Genomic DNA, 15,860 nt, shown 5'->3' with positions numbered 1-15,860 from the left:
CAACAGTACACCCCTCCCCACAGCATGTGAGCTATCCCCTCCCTCCTTACGGGGTAAAAAGGGACATGATCTTGAGCTATCCTCTCTGAATACAAAGAAGTGCTTTCTTCCCCCTTCTCTTCTACCTTCTCCACTCCTTCATCAGGCAAAGGGAGCATTATATCTTGGCATGGCAGTTTAGGTAAACAAGGGAAGGACTGATTTCCTGTTGGATCCAGCAAACCTCTCCCAAACAGTAAAAACATTATACTCGCACATGCAGCTAATGGTCTGTGAAAGAATGTGCAGCTCGTGGGGGAGCTTGTGGCGGCTGATGACTAGACTCAGGCAGGGAGGTACCCACCGCTTCTTCCTGCATCCAGTTTCCGAGAGGGCCAGAAGAAGCGGGCCAGGCAGCCAGCCACTGGCTCTGGTCTCAGTCTTGCTGGCCACATCACACACTTGATAGGTGCAGCCTGTTCTAATTCTTGGAAAAAGCTATACAAGGGCTGTGCTGTTACACCACCGAGTTGAAAGGGAAGGACGTGGGAAGACTGGTGGCTGGCATGGCTTGTAACTAGATGAGGAATGTTAACAGAATACCAACCACCAAATTCCAGACAGAACCAAAAATGTCAGAAGACTTTCACCCCGGCATTCTGTAGTCTGAGAAGCTGAAGTGCCAGGAACCTCGGCTTACTAATTAGAAGCCTAATTTATTTCTATTCCACCAAGACCTTCACTCTATGGGGAGCATGTTAGGACTCCAAGGGGATGTACATTTCTACTACAGATACCAGGTGACACTGGGATTTAGTCATTTAACATGTATGAAGCAACAAAAACACCTAGCAGAGTACATTCATAGTCTTCTGGAATATCTAACAAAGGAGCCAGGGGCAGCTACAGGGTGCTGTCCAGTTGGCTCAGCTTGTGAAGGCATATGGATGGGGCCAAGGATGTGGTTTCCATCTGCACAAGCTCAGTGTAGTCCACGCCGGGCCGTGGCAGGTCCTCTTACCTCCACCCGTACACATCAATGGAAAATATACCTAAAAAGCACACTCTCAGGGCGCCTGGGTGGCTTGTCCAACTTCGACTCAGGTCACGATCTCACAGTTTGTGAGTTCGAGCCCCACATCAGGCTCTCTGCTGTCAGCACAGAGCCCACTTTGGATCCTTCCTTCCTTGGAAGGAAGTTCTGTCCCCCATCTCTCTGCCCCTCCCTCCCTTGCGCATGCTCGCTCTCTGTCTCTCTCTCAAGAAAAGAACAGCACGTTCTCTACTAATGGTGGAAGCAGCAACACTTCACAGCTTTAGGTACCGGCTAAACACAAATCCCTTCTGTGGGTCTAATTATAAGGATAAGTCTGAAAGTTAGAGGAGGCTGATTGCAAGCTGGAAAAAAGCATATGCTACTAGCCACTTAGTAGACAGCATTAGAATGACAACAGTACCTTAAAAGCTAGGAGTAATTAAGAAAACTCGGTAATAAACATGCAGCTCTACGTTACCAACGCCCTTAAAAGCCAAAATGCTATTAGAAAAGGGAAGACAAGTAATAGGGACAATCATCTTTTTTACTGCCCAAGGTCACTCTTAGCCTTGAAGAATCAAAACAGAGCAAAGGTGTACCTCAGAAGTGTACCATTCAGTATGAAGCCTGGCTACGATTCCCTGCCTTTCCTTTCCAGTGTAGCCATGCTGTTCGAACAGACCTGTCTATCTTAAAGACGCCTGTTGTGTGAAGACAGAGAGCACAAGCCCTGTGGCTACAAGTCAGAGAAGTGCACTGGACCAGATACTAGGACAGAGGATCAAGAGGTTTTATTTAATCCTCTCAACTTGAAAGGGAGGCCCTGAATAAGAACAAGGGACACTTTCAGAACTGACCAAGAATGAGAAAAACAATGCTGAGGAGCTCCAAGAAGCCTCCAAGACCAGAATAGTAGCAGGGATAGCTGGGTCAGGGCTAAGACCCAAGGCCAGTGTCATCTGAGGAACATTTGAACAGAGCCCCCACTCTACCATGTTCTAGGCAGTGCTAATAATCCATCACTGTCATGGGCACCACATACAAATATGAGGCTGCCGCCCTCAATGAAAGCACGATGGGACACTATGTCTTGCTAGCTCAACCTATTAAAGTCTAGCACTCCCAGTTCTTCAGTGCAGAACTTCCTTCCAAAAACAATGAGCGCAGGTATGAGATGGATAAAGCCTGAATTGGCGGCTCAGACTTGTCAGTGTCCTTTAGGAAATTTCTCACTGCCCAGAGGTGTTTGTTTTATTCTGGCAACTCTTCACTGTAATGGATCATCTGGTGTTGCTTGCCAGGTGCCTCTGGCACAGGCTGAGAAGATGATACCAAGAACATGCTGTGTGCCAGAAGCCTTCTGCAGAATGTCAGGTGTGACAGAAATGGGAGAAGGCAAGAGGCTCGGGTGGGCATGTCCAGGGAGGGCAAGAAGGGGAGGGGAGCTACCACATACCCATCCCGAGAGAGGCATTTTTGTAGTATACTCAGGCAGAGAGATAGAGAACCAGCAGTCTACTCAGTGTGGCTCAATAAAGCCAACAGATCCACTGAACCCAGGCACAACTTTATAGGGATGAAGATACGAGGAGAGCTGTTCCCCAGTTTTTTTGTGGGAATGACAAAAGTGACAAATAGCAGTGATGTAGGTCATAGACTGAGCTTTAATGTCTCCCTCTCACAACACGGTAGTACTTTCAGCGGGGACTAGCACACGGCTCCCAAGGCTGGCTTTCTAGAGGGCTGAAGCAGGCATGCCCTTGGCTGCTGTGCAGCTGGAGCAGCCCCAGGCGCCCGGCCCAGTACAAACTCTGGAGCTCAAACACCTACATCTGCTGCAGCTCACCAGCTCCAGAGTTCTGGAATTGACAGTGTGGATTCGGTGAGTACCAAGTACTTCAAACACTGTTCCCTCCGCCACCCCTTGGCTCTGTGAGGCCCGAAAGAACACCCTACCTTTTCAGGGCCGGAATGGCCCATCATGGCAGGTTTGAATCCTCTCTTTTGTATCTGCTTCAGACATCTTAGACACATGAGCCATGGTAACAGTGGGGCTTGCCACGCCCAGAGGACTCTTGGAAGTCATATCCAAATTGCCACAAGTCAGCTTCCTGGCTGATGGCTCCTTTCTATGCCCAACACAGTATGGCAATTCCAAATGACTGCAATTAGAAGCAAAGACGGACAGGAGTTCACCTTCTTTCTAGACCCAGTCAGTGCTCGCCTCAATGGCTTTATCTCGTTCTTTCATGAACACGCACTTCTGCATGTACACAGAACTCTAGAAGGATCCTCCTATCCGAAGACTATGGAATTAATTTCTGAATTCATGGAACTATCCATTTCCTTAAGTGATGTTCAAACTGCAGACTGGTCTCTGCCTTCCCAGACATCTTCCCGTTGCTTGGCTTCCAGTCGCTTTCTCTCTGTAAGTAAGGACAGTATGAAAAGTGGAAGTACGCTCCATATAACCAGTGACTTTCCTTTAATCCAAATTATAAACAAACTTCAGTCATGAGACAGGAGAACTTCCTGGTCTTCTCTTACCTGACTCCAAGAGTTAATATCTTTAACTTTCCAAGTGCGTTATAAGTGCAAGCAATGTTATTAGTACTATATAATAAAAAAGAAAGATCTGGGGCTAACAGAAATAAAAAGTATGTGGAGTAAGTCAGAACCTAGCAGGACCAGAGTCCAGTCTTGCTGATAATGTATTTATTTTCATTCTATTTCTCAACTGTGTTAGTGCTTCAATATAATTGCCTGTTCTTCCCACTTCACTGATCTTTAAAAATATTTCAATAGGGATGAAGAATAGGTTTGAATATTCTTCTTCTGTCTTCTTGCTCAAATAGAAATGGTGGCCACTGGGCTCTAGCTGGATCTCCCTACTACAGTCTTACAGAAAAAAAATTTTCAGAGGCAAATCAAATTTCAGTATTTTTAGAGCATTTTCAAGAGCCTACCTTCTGCAACACACAATTCCAACATGGGAAAACAACCACATATAATGGAGGAAATAAAGAATTATTTCTAAAAACAAAACAAAACAAAAAAAATCAGAAATCTGGGCAATCCATCTTCAATTTTTAACAGAGAAGCTGGGGGCGCCTGGGTGGTGCAGTCGGTTAAGCGTCCAACTTCAGCCAGGTCACGATCTCGCGGTCCGTGAGTTCGAGCCCCGCGTCAGGCTCTGGGCTGATGGCTCAGAGCCTGGAGCCTGTTTCCGATTCTGTGTCTCCCTCTCTCTGCCCCTCCCCCGTTCATGCTCTGTCTCTCTCTGTCCCAAAAATAAATAAACGTTGAAAAAAAAAAAAATTTAACAGAGAAGCTGGGTTTCCATTTAATACTTTGACCAAGACCTGAGATAATACAGACCACACATGATTTGGTGACCCGAGCACTTCATTAGGTGCCACAATACCAGTTCTAATTTCATGGCTAGTCATTTACCATAAAATATAGATGATAAGCCTAAGTGCTTCCTCTCAAGGGCTATTATTTCAAATAAAGTCTGTAAAAGATTTTGCAAGTCATGAACCAGGGGAATTACTACAGAAATCAAGGTGAGTTTAGAGTTAACACTTGCTATTTTGACATACCTTTCCAAATCAGCAGAATCCCTTATAAAATTCCTTTACTGAATATATTTGACTGTACTTTAAGGGCAAAGAACTTGGTCAGGAAGCTGACTGGCATTTGGAAATGTGAGATAGAGAAATTCACTGCTATTTGGGCACCACCTTGTGGCATTATCTGAATATAACAGTAAAGTTATAACAAAAAAAAAAAAAAAAAAAAAAAAAAAAAAGAGGGTCAGCAAATTCCAAACTGAAGGCTAATTAATTCAGTGCCTTGTGACTTGGCTTTAAGACAGGCTTCAATTGGGATTGGGATTCTCCAGGGAGACCGCACTAAGGATAATTGGCTTGTCTAAAGGATTCCAGGGTTTCTTAGGAAAGCACTGTGGTTCTGATTCTCATAAACAGGGTAAAGTTATTAGAAGGGGATCTAAAGGCAAAAGCAATGTTGGACGAAAGCAATCAAAAATTGGTTCTGGATTCCTAGAAAACTGAAGAAAACAGAAAAGTGAACTACTAGAACTCAAATTTTTCAATAAGCTCAGAAATTTAAATCAGAGTGACTATCTGGGAAGTTTAACAAAAGAAATCCAGGTGTAGTAGAAAAATAAACCACTCACCACAATTCGCAATTCTAAACTCAAAGCACTTTGGAAAAGTTGGTTTTTTTTAAACTTTTTTTTTTTTTTTTTTAAAGTTTAGGGCCAAAATTCATTTGGTAGTAAATATAACCTGAAAAGATAAAAGGCTGCTTATGGTCTTACATATGCCATTTAATGGAACAATCATACACTTGGTGGCAGAAATACTGTCAGTGTGTCTGATTTTGGTGTTATGAAATATATATTAAGATAACGATATTATCTTTCTAAAACTGAATACAGTTCAGAATACTGAAACATTTCCCACCCTAATGTTTTATAATAGAAGATTATGGATCTCTACTGCCAAATACATGTAAAATAATATATGAGGAAACTCTGGTGGTTAACCAGTGAAGGCTGGGAGACAGACTGAGAAGCACAAAGAAATAGTAACAATGTGAGGCATACATTTAGTAATTCAGAACCTGAATAGAGAAATACTTTTTAAAGAGGAAATGGAAGCTTGGAGGGGTTAAGTGACTTGAATAAGGTTACATAATCAGTGAAAAACTAAAGCTGGAACTCAGGCCTTTAATTCTTAAACCAGCATACTTTCTACTGTCCTGACATATGAATATATCTACAAAGAAAAGGGGAAAATGAAAAACAAAAAAGAGAAAGGAGGGGTGCCTGGGTGGCTCCGTTGGTTAAGCATCCAACTCTAGATTTCAGCTCAGATCATGATTTCATGGTCGTGAGATGGAGCCCCACGTCAGGTTTCACACTGGGTGTGGAGCTTGCTTGAGATTCTCTCTCTCCCCGCCTCTCTCCGCCCCTCCCGCCGTGCTTGCTCTCAAAAAAAAAAAAAAAAAAAAAAAAAAAAAAAAAAAAAAAAAAGAGAGAGAGAGAGAGAGAGAGAGAGAGAGAGAGAAAGGAAAGCAGATAATATCTGATAGACTACCTGCAAGGACCTCCTATATTAACCTGACAGACTGCATGAGAAGAGCTCCTATTACCTTTACCTTTAACAATTAGAAAACAGTAAACTAAGTAAAGAGAAAGCCCAACAGCAGCCATAAGGGCAAGGAACTAAAGGCAGAATAGAAGAATTTGTATGAAATGATTAACTTAAAGTGTGCATGTAAGCTGTCCCTAAAGACTTCATTTCCCAGTATAATAAATAAATTGCATAAATGATTTTATTAAATTAGTTGACTGAATCACCACTTACCACTCAGGGAATGGAAAGGGATAAGGATTAAAAAAGAGCCAATACAGTGTCATCTCAAAAGAAAAGAAAAGGAATGTAAATTAAAACGTTCAAAATCTACTTCCATGCCTAAGAAAATAATGGAGAAAAATCATCACAAAACTCCCTACAGAGGAATAATCAACACGCAGACTTGAAGCACAAGTCTGGTCAAACTAATCTAATTGCCTTCTTTTATGGATTGACAGACCTGATAGATTAAGGTGAAATAATATAAGTAACCTCTTAATTTTAGCAAGGTTTTAGATTTTAGGCTTACCAACTATTTATATAATCATTAATATACCAGGAAAGATAGTCTGGACCACATAAGTGTTTAAGGGGAGCATTTAACTCTGGAGAGTAGAATGTTCATCAATGTATTAAGTGTCAACACAAAGAACTATGTGTTCTTTATTTAGCAATAGTTGGTAAACTGGTCAGTTAATCCTAGGGTTAATTAACATTTTCATCTGATACTGGCCTGTGATATAAGAATATTAAACAGCAAGTGACAGCAAAAATACGGGTAAATACTGCATCTCAGAGAAAAAGATCACATTAAGATGAAAAGAGAAATGTGATTGGAAATGAAGGGAATTTCACATTAGGAAAGAAAAGACACCAAGAAAATGCCACACGACCTAGATTATGAGTCAGCAATGCAGCAGAGCCATTGAAGGCAGAATAATGGAGTGCCTAAAAAGAATTTCAAAAGGTAGCAGTTGTAATTAAATTTTTTTATTACAGTTGACTAAGTATTCTATAGGGATGATTTTACTTTTAAGTTCTCAGTGATTTTAATTAAGCAAACTAGGGGATCAAATGATTGTTTACTTACTCTGCCTTTCAGGCCTGTGACCCAAAAGATGTCTTTTAGAACCAGTCAATTAAGCACCTACCCCCAAGAGTAAATGGAAATAAGAAACAGAATTATAGCAAGCTTTGAAAATGAGAGAGTAGCTTATTCTGAGATGTAATGATATCTTCTATCTCCAATTTTAGGTGGGAATCAAGTGTCTTGATAAGTGAAACATGGGGAAATTTTACATATACTCCTGAATCTGGTCTTTAAAATGTAGTTTTATTATTTCATGTGAATCACTGGTTTAAAACATGATTAAGTCAAATACAAAGGATGGAGGATGATCTATGCTTTGATTTCCCACTCTTAGTGCAGCTCTGATCTGTTATGCACTCTGTCAGACTGACAAACCTCCTCTCCATGTTCTAAGACTATGAACTTTTAAAAAGCTCTTATCCTCCAGATATACACATGATTTGCTTAAAATGATTTGGGTACTTCTTTTTTCTTGATTCTTCCCAGAGTAGCTTTGTTTTCTGAATCTAATTTTTAATTAAGGACTAAGACACAGACTTCTCATTAGAAGGGTAAGAAGACCAAAGTAGGGTGAGGAAACTTTGCAGGAAGTATTTAAACCTCAAAATCACAAATCTCAAATTCATTAATTACAAGGTTTTCATAGGAACTGTTCAACTCTGGGCTTTATAAAGAAAAACATAAAGGATTTGAAAGAGTTCAGAGTAGAATCATGAATGAAATAAGATTTATGAAGAAAAAGTGACCAATGTGTCACTCATGTATCCAGTCAATGCACATTGAGTATTTTTTTATGAACCAGACACTATGTCAGACAGGAGAACTCTTCAAGTGGGTGGGTAGAGGAATCCTAGCTATTCTATAGTACTGCTTATGAGAGTACCTATATCAGGATGGTACACAGATTTCAATTTCCATGCTAAATTCTGATCAATTGGCAATGGTCAAGTCAAAAGTCACAAAAAAGAGTGCCGTAACTGATTAGCACTGTTTGTCATGGATAATGGATGGGGAGCAACAGTACAAATTACATAGGTGTCATTACTGTCTCATTATAATGAATATTAATTTTCTAAGAGTCACATAAATAATAGTACCCTGAATTTGTAAAGCACCTTTCTAAACATTTTTACACGTTACCTTAGGTTATGCTCAAAAAATTCTCCAGGGTAAATTAGGCATTAGTTTTGCTTTGTTGGAAACTGGCGCGCAGAAAGGTGTAAGAGACATGCCCATGGCAACACAGCTAATGTTAATGGCAAAAACCCTATTACAGCCCAAATTCCCTTATTCCTAAATAATCTGCCTTTGATCTTTAAAAATTAGAACAGAATGGTGTCCACATATATTCCCTATTTCTAACAAGGAAAAGAGAAGAGGAAACTGGCTTAAACTGTTGTACAGATATAAGTTAGACCGAAGGAAGAATTTTTTTTTTTAATTTTTTTTTTCAACGTTTATTTATTTTTGGGACAGAGAGAGACAGAGCATGAACAGGGGAGGGGCAGAGAGAGAGGGAGACACAGAATCGGAAACAGGCTCCAGGCTCTGAGCCATCAGCCCAGAGCCCGACGCGGGGCTCGAACTCACGGACCGCGATATCGTGACCTGGCTGAAGTCGGACGTTTAACCGACTGCGCCACCCAGGTGCCCCAAGAATTTTTTGACAGTGAAAGCTGCTAACTATTGGAACAAATAACTAAGAAACGAGTGCTGATGAAAATGTGGAGAAACAGGAACCCTCGGGCACTGCTGGTGGGAATGCAAGCTGGTGCAGTCACTAAGCAAAACAGTGTGGAGGTTTCTCAAAACATAAAAAACAGAACTACCATATGATCCAGTAATCGCATAACTGGGTATTTATCCAAAGAATACAAAAATACTAATTTGAAAGGACACATGTGCCCCATGTTTATCATAGCATTATTTACAATAGCCAAATTATGGAAGCAGCCCAAATGCCCACTGATAGATAAACAGATAAAGAAGAGGTGATACACACACACACACACACACACACACACACACACACACACACACACACACACTGGAGTATTATACAGACATTAAAAAAGAATGAAATCTTGCCATTTGCCATTTGCAACAACATGGATAGAGCTAGGGAGTGTAATGCTAAGCAATAAGATTATGAAATGCTAAGCATAAAAAAATATGATTTTTCACTCATGTGGAATTTAAGAAACAAATGAACAAAGGAAAAAACCAAGACAAACCAAAAAACTCCTAACTATAGAGAACAAACTGATGGTTACTGGAGGGGAGGTGGGTGGGAGGGATGTGAAATAGGTGATGCAGGTTAAGAGTACACATATCTTGATGAGCACTGAGTAATGTATAGAATTGTTGAATGACTATATTGTACACCTGAAACTAATTTAACACTGTATATTAACTATACGGGAATTTTTTAAAAGTCTTCCGAATTGAAGTGAGAAGAGAAACAACTGCTGAAAAAATTATTTTCTTCTTTACTCAAGGTAGATATCCTCACTAGACTAAGTCTTAAGTAGAGGAACAAAATTTTGCCATCTTTCTAATTCTCCCAAGTAGGAGCATAATGCATAATTTATACAGGGCAGGTGCTTAGTAAATGTCAAATGTTGTTTTTGGAGTGTTACAGAAAAGTTAAAATAAAAAAAGTAATGACAAAAAATGTGCACTGAGATCTGTGCTAGACTCATAATATTACTACTATTACTAAAAACAGCAGCAGCTAACATATATCACATACTTATTACAGACCTATAGAAACAGGACAGAGTGCATTTCTATAGGTTCTGAAGATGACTAAGCATCTTCTGTGGATTATCTCACTTCATGTCCATTTTATGGATGAGGAAACAGAGGCCTCCAGAGAATAAGTAATCTGCTCAAGGTCACACAGCCAGTAAATTGTAGAGCTTATGGGTAGACGTAGGCAGTCTGATTCCAGAATCTATTATGTTATCCACCAAGCTGTACTGATCCCTCCCCCCTCCAGTGGAAAAAGGTCTGGAGCAAAAATATCTGTTCTGTTGAATACCTAAACAGTACTTTTCATTTCCAGAGAGAAAAAGTCTTTAAGTGAGAAGTCTTGGGCTCCATGCAGGCAGGTACAAGAATATCTGCTTAATGCATAAAGAAGTCAGAAAGAGATATATCAGGAATTTTCCATATGCGTTTTCTCAGATATGAAGAATGGGAGAGCTCTGAAGCATAATAAAGGAAGAATCTTCTATAATCTGTACAGCCTCAGCACCAATGGATGAGAGGAACTTATCACAGTGAGTCTCTATTCACAAATAAAGGCCTTCTTTCAAAAAGTTAAGTAACAGGGTACTCAGCCAATAGTCTCATTTTTAACTGCATCACTGAAATGTCCTCTGTATAAGGGGACATTTAAAACAAACACTTCAAATGAAGCTACATGCTAATGTGCTTACAGAAAAACAGAGGGGAATACTCAAGATGACATCTGTGCAAGACTATTGCTGCAGTACCTGTGGAAATACAGGTAATATTACATGCGTAGGGTAGGGAAACATAATACACTGCAAAAAGAGCCACATCTTCCCTTATAGATACCACAGTTATTACCCTCTTGCGATTTTCTGAGATAATTGTGGTTATCACAGAGAAAACACTTTCCTCAGAGATAACCATTAATAAAGGGTTAAGGACATTGCACATTCTGCTTTACTCTAGTTCTGTTATTGCCGTGTATAAAAACTATCTATAGTCCGTAAAAGGCCCTTGAGTGAACATGCATTGGAAAAATCAAAACTGCCTCATTATAATCATTAAGGTTTCAAAAAATTAGTTGGGTTCAACTCTGAAACTCTAGCACCTGCCATGACACACTCTGTCACTGGTTATCTGGCCAGTGCAGCTGAGAGTCCGCAAGCCGCCTGCTATCACCAAAGCAGAGTGGACAGGAAGTATTAATGGCCTTGTTAGACCGGCAATAAACAAGGAGTTTGAAACTTCAATTCGTTTAATGGAAAAATGAAGTTACTTTTTGGTAAGTGGAATTTTCAGAATAAATTGCCTTCACAGATCCCACAGATCGTGGGCTAAGGCAATGAGACTATTTAAAGCCTGGAAGGTTGATAAAAAGTACTTAAGTGTAAAGCCAGAATCCCAGGCCTTTACATTTAAGTCAACAGCCTGTAAGGAGGGAAGAGAGAAATTTTAACCTCAACTCCAAACTACAGGGAAAGAAAAACCCTGCTGTGGATCAGTGGAAATATTTTCTAAGAACTCGTAGGTACTGCAAAATAATCAGAAGATAGGTTAATCCATATGTACTCTAAGGGAGCCACTCAGAACTGCCTTTAAAGGAAAAAATACCTCCTACAGTTATCATCATCCGTGTCAGTCGATGGCTTTTCCTTAATTTGTCTTCTACCTACAATCTAAACCATTAGATAATATCATGGCAATCAAGGTCCAATAAAACCACAGCAAATGTTTTCTGTCTGAAAGACTACTATGTCTTTACAGGAAAAGTTTGCTCAGAGTTTGGAGCAACAACTAGAGCGAAAGCCATGGATGATGAGCTGAGAAGACCGAACCTATCTCTTAGAAAACCACAGTAGAAACATGGATTAGGATGCCTGGTGTATGGAACAAGAAGAGAAATCCTGAAATGTCTCCATCCTAAATATAAGGCATGAAAACAATTTTAATACACTTGGGAGGCTTCCAGGAAATGGAAATGACAAAAGGGAATGGGCTCGTTCCTTTTTCTTTTTGTTTTTTTTTTTACCACATGTCTTATAGTGAGCTCTAGAGAACTAGAGAAGAACACCATCACTTCAACTCACCTCGGGCCTCCTGCAGTTTCTTGAGCTCTGCTTCCCTTTCTGTTTTGCTCTGTTTACTTCGAACCCCAAGGGCACTGATGACTAACCTTCTGGCTAGGGCTGCTGAAGTCTCAGGACGCTCCTTTGCTGGCTGGAGGAACTCTGAATGGGAGAAACAGAGGGGGTAGGAGGAAGTAAGGAAGAAAAGGCACTCTAGTGCCAAGTGATTTAACTCCATAATTAACATATAAAATAGACTAACAAGGGCTGCATCAGCAGTAATTAATATGGGCCAATAGATGATCATCAGAGGAAACTAAAATGGCAAAGCACAAACAATCCTGGCTTCATTATCTGTATTAATACAATTTCTACAGTGACTCAAACAGCTCAACAGTGAGGTAAACCAGATAAGGATGTCAACAACAACAAAAAAACGGTTGCTGCGTTGCTTGGTCAGATCTCCCACTCTCTCCAACTGGCTACTCAGATGCCATATTTCCAACATAACCTTTTCTATTTTCTCTTTAAGAACATACTACCTTAAACACTAAAAAATAAAAGTGATAGGTCTTTAGAATTCCAGATGAGGAGTAAGTGCTGGAGAAAATAATAATACACTACCAACAAGAAAAGCCCCTGAGATTATAGGCTCACCGGCATAAGCTCTAGCTTTGGCCTTGGCTGCTCTTGTGGCTTGTGACAATGGTCTGATTTTCACCATGGTATGTTTACTACCCAGAGCATCACGAGCTGCAAAGAAGAATACATGTAAGGAAGTAGACGACATGAAGAAGAGTGATACAAAGGAAAATTTAAGGCTAGTTCTCAGAAAGTTATTTCCTAGATGTCTAGATGTTATGCCTTTTTTTTTTTTCCCCCACGGCAAGCTTTAGAAAATCCATTAACAAGTCGGCAAGTGATTATTTTAGATCAGGGATCAGCAAACTATGGTTTTGCAACCAAATCCAGCCAACCACCTATTTTTGTAACATTTTACTGAAACAGAGCCATTCCTATTCATTTGAATACTGTTTAGGGATGCTTTCTTATTACAACAGAATTAAGTAGTGACAGAGACCTTACACCCTAAATATTTACTATGTGGTCCTTTAGAGAGTAAGTCTGCAGATCCCTATTCTAAGTGGTTCGGACAGGATCCAACATCTCTCATTTCTCTGAATGCTTCTGCATCACATCAATCATGAAGCTAATGATGTAATTCAAAAGGCCCCCTCATATATTCAGAAAGTAGGTATTATGTAGTGAGAGTTATTACTTCCAGGGAGAGATTTCTCACTGGAAAGGTTAAAGGGCTATTTCGAATTCATTTGTCTGAGGGAAAAACATCACAAAAATTTTAAGATTCAGTCACACTGGTTTCTTAAATTTCTACTTACAGTCTGCTTATGTACTATCCGAACTGACCATTATACAGCATGTAACCTCGGAAGGAGCTGGCTCTCATTCCAAACACCACTGGATTAAGGTGAAAAGGAAGAGAGGGAGCACATGGGTACCAAAGCACTATGCCTCAAAAACCTGTTTCTGCCATCCACCTATAACCGGCTGAATAAAATGCCAGTTGGCTACAATACAAGGGAAATAAGAACAAGTAGCAGGAGAGAAGGGACAATGAGAAAAGACTACCACAATCCACTGGGCGAATACCTGTAATTGGACTGGAGAATACTCCTAGGGCGTGTGTATCATCCACCCATTTAATATCAAATCCTTTCTTTCTGCAACAAAAGAACACAATTTTATTTCTTAAAATAAAATTTACTTTTATGAAACAGCTTTCAAATAGAGTCTCATAAAGCATTTCATGATGAGATAAACACTCAACGAGCACAGGTGGAATGGGGATAATGACACAAAAAAACAGCTTGGAGGACAGAAGAAGCCACTGAATTTTAAAAGCAATAATACCATCATAAAGAACTACCTGGGAGTATTTTATGTTCCCAGCCATTTTATAGACATCAACTAATTAATCCTCACATGTCCCTTGGGGAGGTAAAGTATTTATCGCACTATTTACAAGAGATGTTCTTGTGGGCACAGAACAAGAAGAGGTGAAAAGAGAAAGTAGAGGAGGGGTAGAAGAATACTGGAAGAGGAGGGAGGCAGGGAAGGTCACCTGGATTTAATGCAAATGTAGACTCATGGAGAGACAGAGAGGAAGAGGGAAACAGGTCATTCAAAGCAAGAAACAAACAAAAAACCCCAAAGACAAAAAAAAGGAAGTAATAGAGAAAAAAAGACAACTCTAATCAGAGAGGCTGACTGATCTTTCTAGTTGTAAAAGAAAGTACGAAGGGGAAAAAAGGAAAGAATTGTGGCAAAGTCAGAAAAATTCAGGATAAAAGAAATCAAGCTCAGAGAAACGTCAGGCAGGATTAGACAGAATCAAAAGAAAGACCACGAAGTACTAAAAAACACCTTTATTTTGGAGCAGAGCTATTAGTGCGCATAATGACTATCAAAATGATGACATTATTTTTCTCAGCTAGGAACTTAAAACGGCTCATAGGTTCAACGGTTCTACAGAAAGGGTACAGGGTTAAGGGTCAGATGCATAAGGACTCAGGGTTCTGCCATGTTGAGACCTTGGGCAGATTTAACTTCTCTTGAAGCTAGGTCTGCTCATCTGTAGAATGGGCATCGTACCTTCCAGTTATTGTAAAAATGGAAATGAGATCATCTATGACAAGACAAAGAGCACGGTGTTGAGCACTTACGGGCATTTAATAAACGAATGTTGCTCATTATTTTTTATGACTAATAGCAATATTCATCAGGAATATTATTAATATTGATAAAGATAGTGACTAAAATACAAAGTTGATTCAGGTATTTGACTCTCAAGACGTTATTATAGGCTTTTGTACCATGACCTTGACTTTATTTTTATAAAGCACTATAAAGAAAGGAAAAAGACAACAGCTAAAATATCTTCCTTCAGATGAGAAAAAAAATTCCTTTGAGGAAAAAAGGAATGAAGGAGGCTTCAAGGTTAGTTAGAGAATTTCCCGAATGTAAGGGTAAGTTTGACCATGGCATAAAATGACCACAGGGGTTGGAGACTAAAAAAGTTCAATAGCAGAAGAGTCTATATAATAATAGTTTACAAAAAGGTTAGAAAAAGACCTTAGATGGGTTCTGGAGAGCCTTTTAGACTGGAATTTTATAATCCTTTAAAATGCTTCTCCTCTTTTGGGACTGTTTTTAGGTTTGAGAGAAAAATGGACTTGCAGGTAAGATTAGGAAGAAATATAGCAAAGGGAAATTAATAATTCATAAGAATTAACTAGCCTTCAGGAAATTCTAGACCTCAACAAAACTAATCCTTGGTTTTAAAAATCATCATTACTAATAACAATCTAAGGTAGTTCTAATTTGGGATTTAATCTCACCGAATGCTTTTTAAAATCTATTAGGCACTTTATGTGCAACAGGCCCTGATACAGGGTCTTAATATAATGTTAATGAATTAGACTGAGCAAACCTATAAATTTAGCGTACGGTGTATAGAAAGATTAAATGTCCTCCATGATCCAGTCACCCCCTTATTTCTTTTAGTTATAGAACTGATACCCACCCCCCATTCAAATTTAGGTGAGGTACATGGCTGCTAGCTAGTTCTATCTGTTCTAGAACTTTGTAAAAAAAAATAGGGTTCTTGTTTTTGTACATAGAATTTCACTGAATACAATCATACTCATTTGTATTGTCTGTGGCTGCTTTTGTGCAATGATGGCAGAGTTGCCTAAAATATTTCC

General features: G+C 39.6%; 1 protein-coding gene across 11 annotated transcripts in view; it reads right to left on the bottom strand.

The window, feature by feature from the left end:
* The window catches only part of R3HCC1L (R3H domain and coiled-coil containing 1 like), a 103,494-nt gene that overhangs the window by 6,318 nt on the left and 81,316 nt on the right, over positions 1-15,860 (bottom strand). For 10 of the 11 annotated variants that reach the window (XM_006938067.5, XM_023240810.2, XM_006938066.5 and 7 more), the window contains 4 exons: positions 13,747-13,817; positions 12,733-12,828; positions 12,097-12,237; positions 2,660-3,441 (listed from right to left, as the gene is read on the bottom strand). In XM_006938067.5, the coding sequence (XP_006938129.1) occupies positions 3,374-3,441; positions 12,097-12,237; positions 12,733-12,828; positions 13,747-13,817 (376 nt within the window). In that variant the 3' untranslated portion in view covers positions 2,660-3,373. Of the gene's footprint in view, positions 1-2,659; positions 3,442-12,096; positions 12,238-12,732; positions 12,829-13,746; positions 13,818-15,860 lie in introns of those variants that run through there. The other variant, XR_006587209.1, reaches the window with a different exon arrangement.

This window comes from Felis catus, chromosome D2 (genome assembly GCF_018350175.1).
Source record: "Felis catus isolate Fca126 chromosome D2, F.catus_Fca126_mat1.0, whole genome shotgun sequence".
NCBI lineage: Eukaryota > Metazoa > Chordata > Mammalia > Carnivora > Felidae > Felis > Felis catus.
Note: the sequence above shows the minus strand (reverse complement) of the source record. Positions and strands in the feature narration are given on the sequence as shown.